Below are 23,929 nucleotides of genomic sequence, written 5' to 3' on the forward strand. Positions count from 1 at the left end.
CTCCCTCAATAACCAAATCGTGTATTTCTGGAACATGCCTTCATGCTAGTAAGTTTGGCATGAGAACAATTCAACCTAGCCTGAGTTCTAGGTATTATTCAGGCAGGAAGAAAAATTTGTCACTTATTGATTAACAAAAGTTTTACTTTTAAAAGCAGGTTTTAAAATAACTTAATGATCCTTTTTCATATCATTTCATTCTGTTATTCTGTGGCAGTTATTTTCAGGAATGTTTATTAAAATACTTCATTTAAATAAATACCTAAATACTTTGTTCAGAAAATGTCTGTGAGCAAGTAAATGGATAAATTTACTCATGTGGGAATTTGACAGATCATATACAACACTATAAAAATCTTTATCTGCGCTTGGCAATCCACATTCCTAAAGTCACAAGAAAAATGCATGCTGAAAATAGCTCCTATTCAGAGTTTCAAACACCACCAGCCATTGAGCAACAGCTTATATTAATTATATTCGGAAAACCTCACTGTAACTATAAAAAAGCAACTGTAAATTGGCTGAGAAATATCACAGAAGTCTCAAGATCAAACTAAATTGAATGAACTGACGTGGATCTTGACCCAGGCAATTCCTCATTAAATAAGAGGACAGCAGTGCAAACTCTCAGAATATTAAAAGCCATAAACAGTTGAAGAAAAAGGCATTAGTCTTGAAAATAAATTATTCAGAAATGATTTTTATTCTTTTGGCTTCTCGCAGTAACTGAGATCACTTCTAGTTCCCTATAATGAGAAGCCACACAGAACACACCACTGTGGAGCTCAGAGCCTTGGTTCGGAAGGCTGCTGACTGATACCCTTCAGTCAATGGCCCTGCCTCTGTGACTCAAAAAAACATTAATCAAGGAAAGCAATGTTTGTTTTTAAAAGGACAAAATAATAACTCAGTTCATTTTCTTATTTTAGGAGACAAAGTATTTGAAAAAATTTCATTCTTCTGGTTCAAAGAAACTCCCTAATATTTCCAGAAAAGTTTGTGAAGCATATATATTGACATGTGTCTCTCCAATCCCAGAATCCTAACTTTTGATTGGACCTACTTTCAGTAATTTAGGGCAGCATTATGAAATTCTGAGCTCTTTCTATAATATCATAGACACATGAAGCAGAAAACACTGGACTATTTTCCTCAATTTCTTCAGGATGTGCCCCAGAAGGAATTACTGTCAAAAACATGTCCCTCATCTGCCCTTGTTTGGGGTTCTTTACTGAGAGCACTCAACGCGCGCGCGCGCACACACACACACACACACACACACACACACACTGTTCAGTATCTAGAAGGACTGGATTCACCAGCTCTCCGTATATGGAACAACACATCAGTGCCACATAAATAGAGACAAACAGCAAAATTTAAGCATCCTACCTAATTTAAGCTCTACTTTACTCCTTTAATTCATCTTTAAAATGTACTGTGAAATGCATCCAGATGGCTTTTTCAAGCCTAGCCAATTTCTTTAAAATTTTGTGAAGCATAGGTTTGCATTTCATCATTTTTCCCAGTTTCTTATCTTTACTTTTAACATTGTTCTTTGTTGCTGATTTTCTCAGTTTCTCCTTATAAGTCCTACTTGCATTTAAGGACTGCTTATTCCATGGGGCCATACTGCAGCATCTCATCTCTACCGCGCTAGTGCCCAGAGCTCTGTTATTTCCATTTTGACTTCAAATCATTTTTAGGACAAAGGCACCGGCTTTGTCTTCTGGATCTCTCTCAGCTGCCTGTCATCTCCTTTCCCTCCACCACGACCTACACCCCAGTCCCTGTCCCTTACTTGGGCCATGGAGGCCAACGGCAGGGCCCCTGGCGGGTGGGACCCCCTGCATCTGTCCTCAAGGTGCTGAACCCATGTCTCCTTCCTGCTCAGAATCCTCTAGGCCTCCACCACCTACTGCACCCTGGAGTCTGAGCCTCCGGGGTCCCTCGGGCCCCTCAGGTATTGACTGTGACTTCCAGGGACCTGCCCTCTGGCTCCTTCTACAGGGACAGGGCGGGAATCTTCGGCAGCTGCAGCTGCACTTGGTGAGGGAGAAGCACGCTCAGTAAAAGTGCTGCTGTACCCACCAAGTATGAGGCAGTGCCCCTCCAAGCCCAGTTTTAGGGGGCAGACTCTGTAAAAGCTCTGCTTCGGGGATCAGGACTGGATCACACTTCGTGGTGCCTGGGTACGGCAGGTACTGGCGGAAAATCTTGTTTTTGAATTCTCTTTCAGTATTGGTGACTGAATGCTCCCTTCAGGTTCACAGTTATGTTGGTAGGGTTGATTCAGTTTATCCGAATCTTAATTCCCAGATTTGATTTTGATTAAAAGTATTTATCATGGGGGACCTTGCAAGGCCTGTGCTGACGAAGGAGGGACGGGAGCCTGCAGCCCTCTGGCCCGGACTGGCATGGGTACCACCCCAGGACCAGGCTTCCCTGTGGAAAGTGCTGGCTGCTTCTTTTCTCAGTTCTACTTTTCTGCTCAGATACACAAGTTTTCCTTTCTAGAGAATGCTATACATTTCCCAGACTGGCTGGATAAGTAAGAATGTGTTTTGATTAGAGCAAGTAATAATTTAACTGGTGGAAATGTAAATGATCTTGGATTAGTATTTTCCAAAACTCTGAATTTTTTCCTTGCTGAACATTCATAAATTTAATTTTAAATTTGAGTGAAGTGAAAAAAGATAAAATAACTCAGTAGTTTGAACTCCATAGAGTTTCTTTTTCTTCAGAGATTTTGTATGTTACTGTCGTCAGTTAAAGTCAGGTTCCCTACAAGTGACAGCTCTCTGTATAACCCCAGAGCTAGCAGATGTTCTGTCATGAATGTGTTAAGGAAAGTATTTAGTTTCAATAACTAACAGTAAAAGATTTTTAAGAGAATTGGTATCCATGTCATTCAAGAGAATAGAAAGGACTTTGTACTTATTTACTGCAAGTAATACTAAATTCTTCTTTTTGTTACTCTTTGATCAGTATAACTCATTTTGTGTTTCCTTATTTATCAAAATATTGAGTCACTTTATATTTTATGACTTTTGGAAAATCAAATCTCACACCTCACCACTTCACTAGTTAGTTAAATTGCTAAGAAAAACCTACTTGCAATTATTTTGTATCTTGGTTTTTTACATTCATGTTTCTCAAAATAATTTCCTATTGCCCTTATTGATTTTTAATTGTTTTGGCAGAAAAAGAAAAGTTTTCTGACTTTCCTTTGAGTTCCTTCTCCTTGGGATATAGTTATATAATCTTAATGAAATCCATATTTAGCATTTATATTAACTTTATTATTTTACTGCCAAGATAATTGATGTATTACATGGAGTTCTTTACTTAATTTTGGTTTTCCCTTAAATTATTATCTTGGTTTACAATTCCTTAGATTTCTATGTACCTGTCTTTAATTGTTCCCAACATTTCTATAAATTCTAAAACTCCTCAATTCCATTTTCACTTGGCAGACATATCATTCCTTCTATCAATTCCTTGTCTCACAAGTCTCTTTCTACTTCACTCTTTCTCTTTCTCTTGAGTTCTCAAAATGTATTCTCAAAATGTATTATCTCTTCATCCATTCATGCATGCATCCATCCATCTCTCTAGGTCCATCCATGCATCCATCCATCCCATTGTAGTGGCAATGTCAAAACAAAGAAGATTCACATTCTGTGCCAGTACCCTCATTGCTCCTGCTGGACCTTTCCCAAGCCTTAAGGGAGAGCCTAGAATGACTGTGGCTCTGCTAAAGATGCACAGGAGGCTGCAGACAGGCAGGTCTGCCCACACCCTACCGAGGTCCCCAGTCACGCGGAATACACCGAATCAGCCCGCTGCACACAGGAAGGTCTGTGCACGCCCTACCGAGGACCTGAGTCAAGCAGAAGACACCAAATCACCCCACTGCAGACAGGCAGCCACCTGGTTCCACACTACAAAGATGCAGAGGACACCAGACCACCAGACCAAGGTACTGAGTCCCGCTGTTCCCGGCCCAGAGGTAGGGGCTTCTGAGCCGTCATCCCACTGCTCCTGGTCCAGAGGAAGGGACTTCCTGGTCACTATCCCCCCCGCTGCTCCCAGCCCAGAAGAAAGGGCTTTTGGGCCACCTTCTGTCCTGCTGCTCCTGGCCCAGAGGAAGGGGCTTCCAGGCCACCATCCCTCCCACCGCTCCTGGCCCAGAGGGAGGGGCTTCTGAGCCACCATCCCACTGCTCCTGGTCCAGAGGAAGGGGCAACCCGGCCACCATCCCTCCGGCTGCTCCCAGCCCACAGGAAAGGGCTTATGGGTCACCATCCCTACCACTGCTCCTGGCCCCTGTCCCACCTCACCCAGCTCAAAGGAGGTAATCTGTGCAGGTGCTAACAGCCCCCCGCCCCAGTTGAAATGAGAAGACATGTAAATAAGTCTCAAAACCAGACTTCCAGATCACCTACAGCAACCATAAAGGGAAATGAGATGGACCATTCTGTTACTCAACCACCTGGATCCACTGAACTGGCAACTGTTGGGAGCAATGCTACATAATTCTAGGGAAAGATCATTTGAGTAGGCCTGGTTCTCCGGCCTACAGGCCAGCTATAACACTCCAAGACATAATTTCATTTTGGCCTCAGGTCACAAGGGAGATCTGATGCTGTAACGCTCCAGGACAAGACCACACCTGCAGGAGACCCCTGGGAGGAACCAAATCTTCATCTGCATAATTCCTCATTGTTCTTAGATTTCCGCTGCCCCCACCCAGCCTTTTGTTACACCTTGTTTATCCCAATGTGAAGTACTGAACTCTATATTTCACTTGTTACATCTATTTCCCCATGTACTGAATAAAGGGTGCTGCAAGCTAGGGGTCTTTTGTCTTTGCTGCCCAGAGCAGCACTGATCAGACCCAAAGCTCAGCTTCTTCTCAGTCTCATTTGTCTACCTTTCCTGTAATTCGCTGTGGTGCTGCCGTGACTCACAGGAGACTAGGACTTACTGCAGAGGTTCTGGTAATGTCCCCTTCCCCTGTTCCCTACAGGCAACAAAAGGGGATCTGGAAAAAATGAAATCAGAAATAATTTCTCAGATAACAGGAGAAATTGTGCCCCTAGTGCAAGACATGATTAATAAATCTAGAGAGGAGCTGAGGAACATGATGGAATCCCAACATAAGAAACAAATGGAATCCTTAAAACAGATGCAAATAGATTTCCAGGAGATGAAAAACTCCACTGAAAGTCTACACAGCAGAATGAGCCAATGTGAAGACAGAATTTCAGATATAGAAGATAAGATTGCAATTAGTGACCAGGAAAAGAAAAATTGCTTCAAAATTATAAGGGAACATGAGAAATCAATCCAGCAGCTGATAGATGATGCAAAGAAGAATAACATAAGACTGATTGGGCTCAATGAAGAAACAGGAGAGAGTGCAGATAACATAAAAAAATCTCTTCACAGAAATAATGGCAGAAAACTTCCCAAGCAGGGGAAAAGAGCTTGACATATAGATAAGTGAGGCATATAGGACTCTAAATAGCCTTGATCAAAAAAAATCTACACATAGGCATATAATTGTTAAGATTCCAGAAACACAACAGAAGAACAAAGTTCTCCAAGCAGTCAGAGAAAAGAAACAAATCACATATAAAGGAAAGCCCATCAGAATCACAGCAGACTTCTCAACACAAACCATCAAGGCAAGAAAAGCTCAGCGTGACATATTCCAAGCCCTAAAAGAAAACAGCCTCCAACCCAGATTGATGTACCCTGCAAAACTATCTTTCAAAATGGATGGAGAAATAAGATACTTTCATGACAAAGAGCACCTTAGGAACTTCGTGAATACCAAACCAGCACTCCAAACAATTTTACACAATATCCTAGGAACAGACATTGAGGATCACAACCCCAGGAAGCAAAGCAGAATGAACCCATCTAGCATTACAAGAAATTAAATGTAAAGGGGGAGAACCCAACAAAAAGAAAAAGTCATGGCAATGACAAGTCAATACATTTCAGTTATAACCATCAACGTTAATGGTCTCAAGTCACCAATCAAAAGAAATAGACTGGCAGAATGGGTCAAGAAGCAAAATCCAACCATATGCTGCATACAAGAAACACACTTAATTCAAAAGGAAACTCATAGACTGAAAGTTAAAGGGTAGAAAACAATACTGCATGTGACAGGAACCCAAAAAGAAGCAGGAGTAGCTATCCTCTTGGCAGATCAAGTAGATTTCAAACCAACACTGATTAAGAGAGACAAAGAAGGACACTACATCCTTGTAAAGGGAAGAATCCAAGAGGAAGAGATGACAATCATAAATATCTATGCACCAAACACTAGTGCACCCAACTATATAAAACAAATACTAACGGATATGAAAAGTCATATATGCACTAAAACTATTGTAGCAGAGGACCTCAATACCCCACTGTCACAAATAGATAGATCAACTAGACTAAAAATAAGTAATGAAATACAAGAACTCAATCGAACTCTTGAACAAATGAACTTAATAGATGTTTACAGAGTCTTCCACCCCACAAAATCAGAATACACATTCTTCTCAGCTGCACATGGGAAATTCTCCAAAATAGACCACATACTCACACATAGAACATGTTTAAGTAAGTGCAAAGGAATTGAAGTTATCCCCTGTATATTATCAGACCATAGTGCGATGAAATTGGAGATCCATAGCAAAAGAAACTCAAAAAATTTCATAAACACGTGGAAATTGAACAACACACTTCTGTATAACCAATGGGTCACAGAGGAAATTAAAGAAGAAATCGGACAGTTCCTTCAAGTAAATGACAATGACAATACAACATATCAGAATCTATGGGACACAATGAAAGCAGTCTTATGAGGGAAATTCATAGCAGTGAATATGCATATTAGGAAAAAGAACAAGCCCAATTAAACAACCTGATGCTGAACCTCAAGCTTCTAGAAAAAGAAGAGCAGGGCAACCCCAAAGCTCATACAAGTGAGGAAATTATAAAGATCAGAGGAGAAATCAATGCAATGGAGACTAAGAGGATGATACAAAAAAATCAATGAAGCCAAGAGTTGGTTCTTGAAAAAATCAACAACATTGACAAACTTTTAGCCAACCTTGTCAGAAAAAGGAAAGAAAAGGCCCAAATCCATGCAATTAGGAATGAAAAGGGTGAAATTACAACAGACTCAGCAGAAATCCAGAGGATCATCAATACCTATTTCCAGAACCTATACGCCAATAAGATGGACAACACAGAAGAAATGGACAGATTCCTAGATACATATGAATTACCAAAGTTGAACGAAGAAGACCTAAAACTTCTGAACAACCCAATATCAACCAATGAAATTGAAAATGTAATTAAAAACTTATCAACTAAGAAAAGCCCAGGCCCTGATGGCTTCACTGCTGAATTCTACAAGACATTTAGAGAGGAACTGCTGCCACTACTCTTTAAACTGTTCAATGAAATTGAAAGGGAAGCAATACTCCCAAATTCATTCCTGGAAGCAAGCATCACCTTGATCCCCAAAGCAGAGAAAGACCCAACCGAAAAAGAGAACTATAGGCCAATCTCACTAATGAACATAGATGCAAAAATCCTTAATAAGATACTGGCAAACAGAATGCAGAAGATCATCAAGAAGATCATATACCCTGATCAACTGGGATTCATCCCAGGGATGCAGGGATGGTTCAATATATGCAAATCAATCAATGTAATACACTATATGAATAGAGCCAAAGACAAAAACCATATGATTATCTCCATAGGCGCAGAAAAAGCCTTTGACAAAATCCAACATGCATTTATGATAAAAACCCTACAAAAAATTGGAATAGATGGTCTCTACCTCAAACTGATAGAAGCCATCTATGAAAAATCAACAGCCAATATCATACTAAATGGTCAAAAACTGAAATCCTTCACACTAAAATCAGGAACAAGACAAGGATGTCTACTATCACCACTCCTGTTCAATATAGTTCTGGAAACATTAGCCACGGCAATTAGACAACAGAAAGAAATAAAAGGAATAAAGATAGGTAATGAAGAAGTCAAATTGTCATTATTTGCAGATGACATGATACTCTATATAGAAGACCCCAAGAACTCCACCAAAAGTCTTCTAGACTTAATAACCAAATTCAGTCAAGTAGCTGGTTACAAGGTCAACACACAAAAGTCAATAGCTTTCCTCTACACCAATGACAGACTCACTGAGAGAGAAATAGGGCAAATAATTCCTTTTACAATAGCATCCAAAAAACTGAAATACCTAGGAATCATCCTAACGAAAGAAATCAAAGACCTCTTCTCTGAAAACTATGGCACTCTGAAAAGAGAGATTGAAGATGATATCAGAAAATGGACAGACATCCCCGGCTCCTGGGTAGGAAGGATTAATATAGTGAAAATGGCCATACTTCCAAAACTGCTATATAGATTTAATGCAATCCCAATTGAGATCCCTGCAGCATGCTTCATAGACCTCGAGAAAACAATCCAAAAATTCATTTGGAACAAGAAGGGACCCAGAATAGCAAAAGCAATTCTAGGTAACAGAGACATGGCAGGGGGTATCACGATCCCCAACCTGCAACTCTACTACAAAGCTACTGTGATAAAAACAGCATGGTACTGGCAAAGAAACAGACTTGAGGACCAGTGGAACAGATTAGAAGATGCAGAAACAACGCCCAACACACTCAGCCATCTCATCTTTGACAAAGGAGCCAAACACCCTCACTGGAGGAAAGATAGCCTCTTTAATAAATGGTGCTGGAAAAATTGGGCTTCAGCTTGCCAAAGATTAAAACTAGACCTATATCTCTCACCATGCACTAAACTAAAATCAAAATGGATTAAAGATTTAAATATTAAAATAGAAATTCTGAACCAGTTGGAACAGAGGTTAGGTAGAACTCTTGAAGACATCGGTGTAGGAAAAGATTTTATGAACAAAACCTCAGTTGCCCATGAACTAGCACAAACAATCAACAAATGGGATCTCTTCTTATTAAAAGGCTTCTTCACAGCAAGAGAAACCACCAGCAGTGTGAAGAGACAACTCACAATGTGGGAAAAAATCTTCACCTGCTCTTCCTCAGACAAAGGTCTACTCTCTCAAATCTATAAAGAACTTAAAAAGATCAGACCTCCCAAATTTAAAGACCCAATCCGAAAATTGGCATCTGAAATGAACAGACATTTCTCACGCAAAGAAATAGAAATAGCAAATAAATACATGAAAAAATGTTCAACATCACTGGTCATTCGAGAGATGCAAATGAAAACAACGGTGAAATTCCACCTCACTCCAGAAAGAATGGCTGTTATCATGAAATCAACCAATAACAAATGCTGGTGGGGCTGTGGGGAAAGAGGAACCCTGCTCCACTGCTGGTGGGAGTGTAGACTGGTGCAAGCACTGTGGAAATCAGTATGGAGATACCTCAAAGAACTAGGACTGGAAGTCCCATTTGACCCCACTATTCCACTACTGGGGATCTTCCCCAAAGAATTAAAAGAATCATACCACAATGATATATGTGTGTCCATGTTCATAGCAGCACAGTTTGTAATAGCTAAAACTTGGAAACAGCCCAAATGCCCATCAACTGGAGACTGGCGAAAGAAAATGTGGGATTTTTATAAAATGGAGTACCACTCAGCCATAAAAATGAGAAATTAGAGACATTTATAGCTAAGTGGATGCACATTGAGGTGATATTCTTAAGTGAAATAAATAGGACACACATGTGTAAATACCGAATAGTATCTCCAGTGTGACAAACTGAAAATGTAAATAAAGACTAAATGTATAATAGGAAGAAAAGGGGCAAAGGGGAAGGAAGTGGGAGGGCTAGGGAAAAGGACAGAAGCGAATGGGATTAATATGAGAAAATGGAAAAATAGGAACAAAATCTTTGTAAATAGGGAGGACTGGAGGGGTTGAAGGGAGGGCAGGGGAAGGGTGAAAAATAAGAACCAAGAGAGACTATGTAAAGGTGCAAATTTCCAATGACGAATGTCATTATATTGTATACCTAAAATGTACCAATGGTTAGAATGAATAATTGATAATGTAAAATAGGAAGAAAAGGTCCAAAGGGGTAGGGGTAGTGGGAGGGGCAGGGGAAAGGAAAGAATGGAAAGGAAAAATGATGAGAAATGGAAAAAATGGAAATAAAGTCTCTGTAAATAGGGAAGGGTGGAGGACATGAAGGGAGGGCTAGGAATGAGGAAAAAATAAGAACCAAGATACATTATGTAAAGGTACAATTCCCAATGAGAAATGTAATTGTGTTGTATACCTACAATGTACCAATAAAAGAATTTAATACATTAAAAAAAAAAAAAGATGCACAGGACCATTAGTGCTGGTCCTGAGTTCCACTCAGAAATGGTGCACTGAGGAAGCCCAGCCACAGCGGGGCCTTCTACCAGTGCCTGGCCTCTGTGGGCTTATGGGGGCACCTCCCTGAAGACCGACCCCACCCCAAATGGGTCTTTACATCCCTGTAAGTATTGAGTATATTTCTAAGCATCTCAAGCTTCTCCCGGTAGGGGACAATTTCTTATTCAGCTAATAGAAACGTCCAAGACCCCAGAACACACCTAAGTCAAATTCAACTTTAAAAAGTCAAAATTTCCTTTTTTTTTTTTCATTTATGAGGATTGAGCCCAGGGTTTTTGCATTGAGCTGCCCCCAGACCTTTTTACACAGGTTCTCACTGAGATGCCCAGGCTGAGCTCAGACTTGCTGTCTTCCTATCTCCCAGAGTGCGGAGATCAGAGTGATGCATCACTGCAGCTGGCAAAGTCTCCATATTTTGAAGCAGGTGGCCTATGGTCTGTGTTTGCTTCCCTGTAGAGTGGAAATTATAATTCCATTTATTTTATATTGATATCTCCTGCTGTTTTATGACAAATTAACCACAAAATGGAATGGCATTTAAACAAAATAAACACTATGTATCCTCGGTTTCTTTTACTATATAAACTTCATTATCTTTTGTAAACAAAAATATCTGTCATTTCTGATGACTTATGGGTTTGTTATCTCACTTACGAACCAAACCCACACACTCTACCAAGGTTATACAAATATTTTCCTATATTTTGCTCAAGTATTTTTATTATTTTATTTTTGAACTTTATCTTCATTGTCTGTCTTAAAATCATATGGTATGATTGAGAAGTCTATTTTTTTCTCACAGAATAAACTTCTTTCAGAACTGCTTGTTAAATAAACTAATCTTGGCAACTGAATGAAACATCTGTCCCATTGGAACGTGTAATAATCATTTACTTTAGAGCTACACATGGGTTAGACAATCCACGTGTTATTATATTCTATGTTATTATATTTCTGTTATTTTATTTATATATTTGTCTAATTTGTTAATACAATGTTGTTTTGACTACAGAAAATTTTGACATCTACTAAAATGAGATTTAAATTTTTTTCTTTTTGGTAAGCTACACAGTGGCTATATGGCAAAGGATTGACTGAGCATAACTGTCAACAGTGTGGGATGGTTTCCTCTCCAGCCCAAGAGACAATCTTATCATTTTAAAGTGATTTTCATGAAATAGCTCTATATCCATCAATATTAAGATAAAAATGCTGATAAATACCACGGCAAGAGCTAGTTATGTTGGATTACCCACCTGTGGTTTCAACCCTGACTGTTTATAAGTTGCTGTGGATCTAAGAGAATGGTTTTGCTGTTCATAGTCTATGTTTGCTTCCACATAGAGTGGAAACTATAATTCCATTCATTTTTATCTATATCTTCTGCTGTTTTATGACAAATTAAGCAGAAAATGTAAGGCATTTAGAACAAAATAAACATGATGTATGTTTAGTATACCTGCATCTTTTTTTAATTATCTACCTAACCATTATTCTTGGCTTATATTCACTGAGAGCTGGTCATTATATTTTAGTAGTCTTATTTTGATTCAAATGCCTCTCTCTCCTAAGTAAATCAGGGCACCAGCTCCCCATGCAACTATTTCAGAGACTTCTAGGCAAACAATAAGATGTTTTTTAAAAATACTGAGAACTACCATTTCCGAACATAACCTCTGAAAGTCTAAAATACTGTGAGCTTTACATTAAGCAACTGTCAAAACTTTGCTGCATCCTAAGACTAAGAACATTCCAAGGTAAGTCCAAGAAATTTAATTCATTAAATGTTTTGCCGGTCAGTCAATACCTTCCAAAGATAAATCCAAGAGTTAAGACTGAGAAATTTCTACATTTCAATAATAGACTTTTTCAGAAGATGCTTCAATTTTAAATTCCCCATGAGTAATCCAGGACTAGAAATCAATGACACTGAATTTTAAACTCAAGCAATTTAAGAAAATATGACGAGTTTTAGAGAAATCATCCTTAACAGAGAAGAGGCATTTCTATACAGAGAATCACATAAGAATTACTTTGGGGAGAAGAGTAGATTGAGATACTGTAATAAATATGTGTATCAGCTTTTCAAAACAAACTGGCAAATGTAGGACTACAGAAACATATCTGTTTGTCTGAATGCCAAGAGGCAGAAAATGAAAGCACCTTAAATATGGTTTTAAAGGACCAGAGGAGTTAAGCTGGGAGAAATCACTGACATGATGTGGGATGACATTTGGACAGTGTCAGTCACTTTCCGCTCACCATCAGTCCTGCTAACACACTATTGTTATTTTTGCTTCTGTAAATTAGGAATGAAAAACACAGATTTCAGTAACTTGCCTAATATCATGCATATAAAAACTGGCACCCCAAAACTGATATGGAAAACAACTTGCATTTCTCCTTTACACTCACAATGAAATTCCTAACTTGCTGAGTCACTTTTGCATTTGAGTTTGGACTTGTTGCTATTTCCTTCAGTTAACTGAGCATTCCAGGAGGTGGCCAATTTTTAGTTGGAGTTGATACATAAGATAACACGATAGTGCTGGCCTAGAATTTCTTTTAAATTAGTTTTAGGAAAAGTCATGAAAGTGTTTTTGGCATGCCTACCTTTTTATCATCTGTCGGGGGTCAAACTCTTACACTATATGAGAATTGTTTAATTATATTCTCTTTAGAAGAGTAATAATTCTGAAAAGCAAAAACCAATATTTCCTCTATTCACTCCTACTTCACACACACACACATACTCACACACTTTTAAATTCTCTTTGCCATCCATTCATTGAGGCTGCTGCCATACCTGATTTGCTACCATTTGTCTCTCTTACAACACAATGACTTAGTAAGCAATTAAATCTCAACAACTATATTAGAAAATAATATCCATCAATCAGTTAAAAACTTCTGGAAGTTGACCACAACAATAACAAGCAAAAAAAAGTGCTTACTATAAAATTAACAAAATATTTTAAGTACATGTGAAGAAAACCAAAGCTATTTTACTAAAAAACAAAAAAAAAATGAGAAGCATACTGTATTCATGATAGGAAATGTTATATGTAAGGGTGCCATTTCCCTTAAATCACATTAGAGTTGAATATAATTTAAGTATTCCTATAGAATTTACTTTGCTTCTCAACACAAAGAGTTTAAAAGATCTTTTTAAAACATTTTTAAAATAAAGAGGTAAAAGCAGTCAAAGAAGAAATGGTCATAAAAATAGGCTAACTGAACAAAAACTGTGCTGACAGATATAAAAGCTAGAAGTCTATAGTAATCCATAAAACTCATTACCAGATACTGCGAATCCACTTGAGAATTTCCACTGTGATTGATATGGTATTTCATATTTGGAAGGAAATTAAATTTATTCAACAAATGTTTCTAGGAGAATTGGTGGACTATTACATTTTCACACAGAATAAAAGGAATCAATTTAAAGAATTAAATATTATACTTAACAAGACAGCTAGAAGAAAACAGAAATCATTATATACTTAATGTTTTCTATGTAGGTAAAAATAAAGAAAGAAGAAATGATGATATAATCATTTATAAATATGGCCTTAAAACATCGCACTTAAGTTGGGGAGTGAAATCCGGGATCCGATGATCATTTTGAGGCATAGACTCGGGCCTGCTTGGCCGCTCCCTGACAGGTCCTTGGAGCTGGGCGGCTGCCCTCAACCCCGTTCCTTCAGGAGCCCAGGCTCCCAGGCCCTGCTGGTGACACGGCGGAGGCTGCAGGCTGAGAGCCCGGCCTTGGTGTCAGCTCCCCTGGCTGTGTCGTCACGTTGCTCCTAAGGGCACTAAAACCTTCTTACCGGGAGTTTCCCCATAAGTCTCTTGCAAGGAAATAAAGCCTTTTACACGGTAGTGCCGGGGAGTTTTCTTTTTCTGTTGATGGAGCTTAGCAAAGATAATGTCCTTACGGAGTCTGGCTTATGTTAGGTACTCCATAAGTGTTATTCCTCCACAGCTCTGACCTCTAAACGCAGAATGACAATGAAATCCTGAACTCTAGGTCTGCAGTCTAAACGCACAATGTGCAGCTTTTCTGCTTGGGTCACCCATGTGTACTTCAAACAACAAAACCCTAAAGGGATTTTAGCAGAGGATTACCTTTTGCTTGCATAGAAATATTCATCGAGGCTGATGCTTACTAAATTCCTAATTAACACCAATCATTCTTACGCTCCTCATCCCCACTGTTCGCACACAGACCCTAAACTCATGTCTGATCTCCTGCACGGGCATCTCTACTCGCTTTTGCCTCCTGGGCCTCTGCTCTAGCTTTGCTGATTGCATTCTTCCTCCTGAGCCCCGCTTTGGCCTGGCTTCCTCCTGCTGGTCCTGCAGTCCACCTTGCCTGTGTGTTGCAGCTGCCCCTGCTGCTGGCCTCCCTCACAAACCCCTGCCCTGCTCCAGTCTACAGACTTCTTTAACTCACTCATCTCTTTCCCCATACTTAACAGAAACAACACATGGAGAAATAAAGTCTTTTTGTGTTTGCCTTGAACAATGGAGAAGGCTCAAATTTTTAGGTCTAGATTTTTTTTTGCCTCCTCAGGGCAGCCAGTTCTACATCACCCTTGTACACAGAGTTTGCAAAATGTGTTTGTTCAGCGATAACATGAGCATACGAATCACTGTAGACTGTGAAATATTTAAAAATATGTGTCTAGGTCCAACATTGAAATTTCAGGTTAAACAAGAATGTTGTGGTCATCACAGATTTTCCTAGGCTATGTATAACTTGTCATGCTTTAAAAACCATTTTAGTAAGGTACTGGATTGAATCTTGTACTCTGTTCTCCCACACTCCTGTGTTAAATGTTCATAACAACATAATTTTACTCACTTGGTTATCAGAAAAGTCTGAGCAGACAGCTTAGTGTATTTCTACAATGGAAGCAGCATATTTATTCAGGCCCACTGAGGATTAAACTGAATTTTCATTCTCAATGAAGCTAAGTCCAGGCTACCAAAGTGTTTAAGAAAATACATGATTTATTGGGCTGATTTTTTTTAAATGCATAAAGTGAAGAAAATTAAATCTTGTAGCAAGTTGTGATTGTAATGCTGGCTGAGGGTGGTTAGCACAGTAATGTATCAAGGCAGCTACTAGGCGGATGACTACTAGCAAAGAATGAGCCTAGGAAATACAGTGCATCAGCTAATAAGTGAAAGAAGAGGAAGGACTAGATACCTTGTCTTAAGGGTGTAATTGGGAGTTTTTAATGTAAATTGGGGGAAAGCTTCTCTGTACAATTGGGAAGTGTAATTGGTTTGATCTAAATCTTTAAGAGAAGCAATCTTCTTTAGCTCTCTCAATAAGCACACGATACTTCAGCAGTTCTGAGTGACGTCACCTAGGGATCCAATCCAAGCTCTCTCACTTTCACTCCTAATTTAATCATCACAACAATTTACAGGTGTTAACCATGTGTCAAACACCATGCTTATTTGCACTTACATTAGTCACATATTGAAGTCATGGAAATTTAACTGTTTCTCAGTACATACAGGCCCCAAATTACTATTTTCTACTACAACTCAGACCCCAAATCTTTAATAGATTTCCCATTTTGACCCATTGAATTAATCTCATGCTGAGACTGAAATTTCTGAGTCACTGATGTAAGGCAGTGGAAACATTAGTAGAGAGAAAAACTAAATGGTAAATTGGTTTTTTTTACCAGAAGCCAGAATAAATAGACTTAAGTAGAATGAGGACATGGCTATTTAGCATTTAAAGAAAGCTTTAGTAACAGGCTGAACAGAAAATCTCAACCCCACAAAACATTGCTTTTTGCAGTCTGTACAGTGTAATGCCAAAATAGAAATAAAAATTTGAGAAAACAAACTGTAAATCTGTGGCATGTTTTGGTGCATGTATGTGAGATGCCTCTGATGTGCACTGAAGTATGCTTTCTTGGGCAAATCTCTGTAAATCATACCCTTTCCAATGAGCCAGTGCATCCATGAAACAAAGGTGTAAGTGAATAGCATGAAACACTCAAGTTGACGTAGATCATTGAAAGGATTTTCTGTTTTAAGAAAAATGTGATTATTTATATGATCATTCCAGAGATGCAAATGAATACAACACTGAGATTCCACCTCACTCCAAAAAGAATGGCTGCTATCAGGAAATCAACCAATAACAAATGCTGGCGGGGCTGTGGGGAAAGAGGAACCCTGCTCCACTGCTGGTGGGAGTGCAGACTGGTGCAACCACTGTGGAAATCAGTGCAGAGATACCTCAAAGAACTAAAAGTAGAGGTTCCATTCTACCCAGCTATTCCCCTGCTGGATATCTTCCCAAACGACGTAAAAGCATCATACCACAGCGATATATGTGCACCCATGTTTATGGTGGCACAGTTTGTAATAGCTAAAACTTGGAAACAGCCCAAGTGCCCATCAACCAATGAAAGGATAAAGATGTGTTTATTTTATATATACAATGAAGTATTACTCTGCCATAAAGAAAGATAAGCTTGAGATATTTATAGCTAAATGGATGCACCTGGAGGCCATAATTTTAAGTGAAATAAATCGGACATGCATGGAAATACTTCATTGTTTCTCTAGGGTAAGAAATCGAAAGTGGAAATAAGGAGCAAAATGTATAAAAGATACTGGGAAATGGGAAGAAAATGTTCAAATGAGAAAGGGAATGAGGGAGGGGGAGGGGAGAAGAAAAGAAGGGATAAGAAAAAAAATGCAAACAAAGCTTTTAAAACAAGGAGGGGAAGAGGGATTGAAGGGAGGGGAGGGGAATGGGAAAAACAAAAAGAAGCAAGACACATCATGTACAGGTATGAATTCCCCATGATGCATGTGGTCATCATGTACATCCAAATTGTACCAATGAAATGAAATTTTAAAAAATGTAAAAATGAATAAAGAAAAAAGAAAAATGGGATTATTTATAGAAATACATTTTTGGGGTCCGGAATTGAAATGAGTAAAAGTACAATCAGCAAACTACACGTTTTGTCTCTAAGCAAGCTGCACTGATTCCGGTATTTCCCCCCTGAACTGGCTGTTCTTGTGACTAGCGACAGAAAGAAGAGAAAGCAAGTCCCTGAGTCGTGCAAACAAGGTACAGGTCATGCACACACCTTAAGTACGACACAGGGTTGATTCCACATTTCTACAGGGCCCAAAAAATCATGCCGTTTAAACTGATGCCTCCTACCTACTTGGAATAAACACTTTGAATAGTTTTGTCACTACTCTGTGTACGTAGCCTTCCTAATTTAAGGCTGCTTTTCTAAAGGTTTAATATTTATTGCAGTTTTCCTCTCTGTATTATTAGCTATCTTTTATATACCTCTTAGAACCCACATTCATGTAGATAGGAAAACTGGATATTTGCTTGTTGTCCAATGTCAGTGGCGACTAAGTCAAAACTACTTGTCCAAAATATTGTTGCTAATGGGACAGGTGACTAGAAGGGGCTCACGCTGCCCTGTAAGTCATTCTGTTCCCACGCTCTTCCGGTTCTCTGCTCCACAACTCACCTGAGATCAGCTATTGGTCAGGGTGGGTTCTCTAAGGGAAAGGCATATGGATTCAGGAGATTTAATAACAGTGCAGTAGCCTGTGAGTCGCTCCTTCTTGGAAACCAAGCATGCTTTTGTGGGACTGACTGGAAAGAAGAAAGCACCAGGCTGAACAGTTCTAGTCACTGACAGCTGCTAACATTTAAATTTTACTTGAAAGTTTAAGGTTAGACAAAGGTAGAATTAAGTAGCTAAGAAGCTTAAAGCCTCTTCTCTTTGCCAGAGTTCTGGAGTCACATCTGCATCAATAGCTATTACTTCTGCAGACAGTCATAGTAGGTCTTCATTCACTCTGCACCAATTCTTTCAGCAGCTTGGGCCGGGCTGCGGCTGAGTGCTGAGAAGCAGGATGAGGAACCGCGGGTCCTGCCTGCGGGTTGTTCGGTCTTATGGAGGAGGCAAGCACAAAACAGGCAACTTAAATCCAAGTCAGAAGTAAAATGTGAAAATGTTGGCAAACACAGAGGAGCGCTGAGAGTGCAGAAGGAGAAGCACGCAAGCTCGCTCTCGGGAGAGGTGGGCTGGGCCATGTGGAGCTGGGGCTCGGAGGGCCTGGGGAGCCCTGTGATGATGCTCCCAGCCGGGCTGCTGCATCCCTCTCCAGCTCCCTTCCAGGCGGAGCTCCTCACCTGGGTCCCAGCTCCCCAGATGACCACTGGCTGGGTTTGGTCAGAGCCACAGAGACTGCAGAGTGTGGATGGACAGGGGCCTCCATGCGGCCTCCTCCTGGGCCTGCTCCTCGCTGTCCTCATGTGCAGACGGACAGTGGCTCCTCCTGCTGCCTCACTATCCTACTCTGTGCACTCGCCTTCCAGCTACCCATCCTCCTACCTTCCTTCACAGCGGTGCTGCCTTCCCGCTGGGCACAAGCGCCTGGCTCAGTGTGAATTCCAGACAGTTAAGTGGCTGACTCTGAATCCCAGGGGGTCAGGGCAGTAGGCTGGGGACTAAGCTACAGCCAGGCAAACTGACAGGCAGGTAAAAGGCTTGGTGGACTTGGTGTGCAATTCTGGGGACCATGGCAATGGGCAGGAGCCCAAACAGAGAACAAATCCACAGAAAGGAAAACCCAACCAGAGAGATGTGGTATGACCTACGTCCAGGGATCCAGCACCATTTAGAATGTGCGTTTATCAGATAAGGTTTCTGAAGATGCAAGTCAACTGTCTTACTGGGTAACAGACTGCATTGACACCCAGGTCTCCCCTTTGCCCTCTGATGACCTTGCCCACTTGCCTGGGACCTTTCTTCCTCAGCGTGTGGTGTTTGGAACCGTTTTCCTGCGTTCAACGTACTTGTCCTGACCTTGTGTGCAGTTTGCACATTGTTTTCCATTCATACAGATCCCCTCTATGCTATTATTTACCTTATGGACAATTCTAAGACTCAAATGAGATAGTATATGAAATGCAGTCAGGCTAATTAACATTTCTGAGGATTGTCACGATTCATGAAGGATAAAATTGACAGATTTTATCACAGTGTTATGAAAGATAAGCTAGTCCTTACACTGCCCATAGGTAGTCTCATGTCTTTGCTAAAGTTAAAGATTGATTTTGCATATTTTGCAAGAATTTATTTGTTTAATCAAACCAAATTATTTAATTTCAAATGTGACTTTCACTTTAGAAGTTTGTTCAGTAATTGATTTTTATTGGATGATTTTACACCATTTATTTATTCTGTTTCACATGTTTAAGGATCTCCATGCTTGAAGTGAGGTTTTAAGACTGATTTTCTATTTGCAAGGTATCTTAAGGAAAACACTTTTTTTAATTTCAAGAAGATACATATTTCCCCTGAGAAAGTCTTGAGTCTTTCTCCTGTCATCCTTCTCTTTCTTTCTTTTAAATTTTCAGTGCCCCAAGGTATTTAAATTTTTAAAATAAAGGAAGAAAGTTGGAAATTATGAAATGAACACAAGGTTATTCTTATTTAATAGATAATGATGATTTACTAACTAGTGCTTTTGCCATTAGTCCTTACATATTTAAAAACGAAGAACTGATACTGTAGAGTGTGATTCAGTGTGAACCCAGGACTGTAAATGCTACTCACCTTCTGAGTCCACCAGTCCTACTCCTCCTGCCGGCTGCTTTATGGGCTCCTGTCCATTCTGCCCCAACTTCCCTCTGTTTTAAAAAAGAAAAATCCATTGAATTATCATTCCCTGCATGCAAATCAGGAGATTAGGTTGGTAAAAATAAAAGGGCACTATATATTCAGACCTGCAACGAATTATTTGAATGGCAAATACACACTCAGTTAATTGCTTTTTATCATGTCAGTTTTAAAATGGAAACTCGTTGATCAGTTTTATTCAGTCCAAACATAATACCTAAAAGTCCATAAATTTTATTTGTAGAAGAATCATTTGTCATTCAATCACACTATCATGAAATTTTCCAACTTCTGAAGCAATTTTTTCCCATTAAAAAATTCTTTAGTGGGCACATACAGACATAAAAGTGCTCACATTAATGGACACTTTGGTACATGTACATATAGGGCAATGTCCACACAGGATCAAACCTAAAACCTATTCCTCATCTCAAAAGTTATTATTGTCTTTTCCCTTTTTAACTGAATCAGGAGTTTTTATATCTTTATAATGTTTAAAAATGAACTTCTAGAGAGTCTGTGGTGAGAAGGGAAAATAGTGAATTAAATGACACATGAAAATAATATTGAAACCCAAAAAAGTTACTTCCCCAAAGAAAAGGTCCAAACAGATATACACAACAATGTTCAACATCACTAATCACCAAAGAAATGGAAATTAAAACCACCATGAAGCACACCTCCGTCCAGTAAGAGTGGCTTGGCATGTCCTGAGGACATGGAGGAGGGAGAACCCTGACCCACTTGGGTGGGAATGGAGCCATTCCTGTGGGCCATTGTGGGAAACAATACAGAGCTTCCTGGAAAATCAGCAGCAGAAGCGCTGCACAATCCCGTCATTCCACTCCAGGCTATGGAGGTCACTCTGTTGGAGATGTTGCACCCCTGTGTTTACTGTACCGCTATTCACCACAGCCAAGAAATAGCAGCATCACACTTAACGTCCATCAGCTGATGGATGGAGAAAGAAAAGGTGGGCCATATACACAATGGGGTATTGTTCACTCATAAAATGGGTGAGATCCTGTCATTTGTGAAAACACTGATGGAATTAATAAACGTGAGTGAAATGAGCCCGACGGCAGGCTCTCACTTGTCCATGGATCTAACATGATGATCACATAGAGACTGAGGGGCCAGGGGGCTGGGCAAGCTGACCAGGGGGCACAGGTCACTGTTAGACAGGAGAGGCACAATAGGGTGACAATAGATAAGAACAGGGTACTGTGTATCTCATTCTAGAGAGAAGGTATTTTGAATGTTTCATCACAAGAGAATGAAAACTGTTTGAGATTTGCTTACCAGATACGTTTACCTGGACTCAAACACTAGACAGTGTATACAGGTATCAAAACGTCACATGGCAGCCCATAAATATGGTGGTTTTATGTGTTAATTAAAAGTAAAAACTACATATTTACCTACAATATCATCATAACATAGACTTTTAAACCTCACTTGTGATAGCTTTGAATTCTCCCTGTCTTCAGCTATGTGAAGCTAAGCAGCTTTCAGGCTGACTGCAGGGGTCAGCGTCTGGCATTGGCACTGCGACTCCCTGTCGTGTGTCAGCTGGGGCCCGTGCCCAGCGCGTCTGCTGTTACCGCGCGGACGGCAGCAGCATCACTTACCTCGGGATTACGAGAGAACCAACTGGCAAGTCATGTGCCGGGTTTGAATTGCCAGTTTAGGTACTTGGATAAGACACCCTTTAAAATGGAATAAAAACCCTTAAATGCTAAGAAGGATGGTGGAACAGGAAACATCCTGATGCTGTTCTTTCCAGAGAATAATTCTAACACAGCAAGATTCACTAACAACTAATTCTGGCTTTCACAGAACCTATTGGTTTGCTGGACGTGCTAGAAAGGTAACTACTTTTATTTCTTAAGATGCAATTAGACCTTATTTGAAAACTGCTCTAAACACGGTGTTATCATTCTACTCCAGAGCAGATGCCAAAATGTTCCTGTACATAATAAGAGGAACAGATGCAAATTTAGAAATCATTTTAACTTGAAAACTATCGCATTGTTCCATTAGGACAACTCAAGGTCAAAGATTTAAGCACAATTTTGATTAAGCGATCATGAAAGGGCTAATTTCACGCAATTATTAACTTCTCACATTTTGTGTGCATGTATATGTGATCTGCTTCAGATTATATTGTCCTGTTTGATCAATGCGCAAAACTTCAATTTGTGTAATTGCTTCATTGAGATTCAAGAAGCTAAGTTAAAAAAAACATATTGCTGAGCCAAACTCAATTGACTGCAAGGAACTTTTTAAACCTTTTTAAAGTTTTAATTTTTAGTATTTGTAATAAAAATAAATTTTTGAAAAATTTTGGAATTTTTAGTCCTAGATTTCATATTTTAATGATTTCTGCCCACTGTCTTTGGTTCTAAAGAAAATTGAATTAAACATTAGATACTTAGACAAAATGCAAGGTCCATTTTGTAGACTTCACAAAAACTTGCAGCACAGGGTAGCTAAATAGGGTACCAAGGAAACAAAACTCTGGGTTCTATAAAGAATGCAGCTTTCCTGAATTCTTCATAATCTTCAACAGAGAACATTCTGATGGCACATTTCATAATTTATAGTTTAATAAATCACCAAATATTTATTGAGTAATTACACTAGCCCAAGCAACAGTGTGTTAGACACAACCATTGGGGCATATACAAAAGAAGAATAAATCCCATTTCTTACATGTATCATATAATGCTTCAAGAAAGTGAATTTTCGTTTTGCTTATATGGCAAGACAAAAATCTTCTAGGCAATTTAAAGAGGTTTGATTTATAAGAGAAATAGGAAAAGGGAAAAAAACCAAAATGTTACCTGTTCTGTATGTAAAAATCATATAATCTTACCTCAGATATTCAGATATTGAGAAAATAACATAATTAGCTTGGTGGAAGTTATAACTTTATCATCAGTGTTAAATTATATATTCTGAAAGATACAGACAAATTGGAAGGATATAAATTTATGTGCAGTGCAAAGCCTTTATAAACTCATGTGATATTCACAGCTTAGAGAGAAATGAAATAGATTTGCTGGAATTCTCACACTGGATCATCAGAGGCCAAAGACTAATGAGATCCAATTAGTTTTAGGATTATATCCAATAATATAGAGCTGATAAGTATGAAAATTCTTCTGAAGTCCATGGCCCAAGCCTCAGAAAAAAAAAATACAAAAATATCCTCAGATGGACAGCTGATAAAATAATAATTTGCTTAATTTAAGTTGAAAAAAATGTAACTTGAAAGCTACAACCTATACAATGTAAAAATTGATTTTCTTTCTTATTTTACCTTTATGACCTGAATCGTTAGCTATTGATACTATTTCGGTGACCAAAGGAAATATTTGTAAAAGCTTCAACTATTTATGTTGAGTGCTTATGAAAGCTTTATTAAAACAGGAGCAGTTCTGCTCCGTGGGCAGATTTCACCCAGCTCCGGAGAAGGAGGAGGCCCCTCTGTCACCGCCTGACCTCTTCATGGCGGTGCCTCTCCAGCCCTGCCACCCAGCCCTCTGCACACCGGAAGCCGCAGCCAGCCACGCACAAACCAGCGGGCCATGCGGCCCTTCGCAGCTCAGCTAAAGTTGCTGAATGTCTATTTCCTGTAATCTGCATATCACAAAATAGCCTTGTTTATTCATGTGTAAAAAATATTTTAACATAAAAATCTCTCCTTAGCTCACAAGCCTTACAAAACCAGGCAGCAGGCTGCATTTGTGCAGGTCTAGATCCTGGGACCTGGTATGCCCGTGATGTTCCC

General features: G+C 39.4%; 1 protein-coding gene across 4 annotated transcripts in view; it reads right to left on the bottom strand.

Annotated features, from left to right (window-relative positions):
• Pclo (piccolo presynaptic cytomatrix protein) overlaps nucleotides 1-23,929 on the bottom strand; it is a 350,152-nt gene that overhangs the window by 18,791 nt on the left and 307,432 nt on the right. For all 4 annotated transcript variants that reach the window (XM_087206755.1, XM_087206754.1, XM_087206756.1 and 1 more), the window contains one exon: nucleotides 20,071-20,144. In XM_087206755.1, the coding sequence (XP_087062881.1) occupies nucleotides 20,071-20,144 (74 nt within the window). The remainder of the gene's footprint in view (nucleotides 1-20,070; nucleotides 20,145-23,929) is intronic.

This window comes from Heterocephalus glaber, unplaced genomic scaffold, assembly GCF_053883595.1.
Source record: "Heterocephalus glaber isolate CG9 unplaced genomic scaffold, H.glaber_assembly_v1.0 deba00000678, whole genome shotgun sequence".
Taxonomy (NCBI): Eukaryota; Metazoa; Chordata; class Mammalia; order Rodentia; family Bathyergidae; genus Heterocephalus; species Heterocephalus glaber.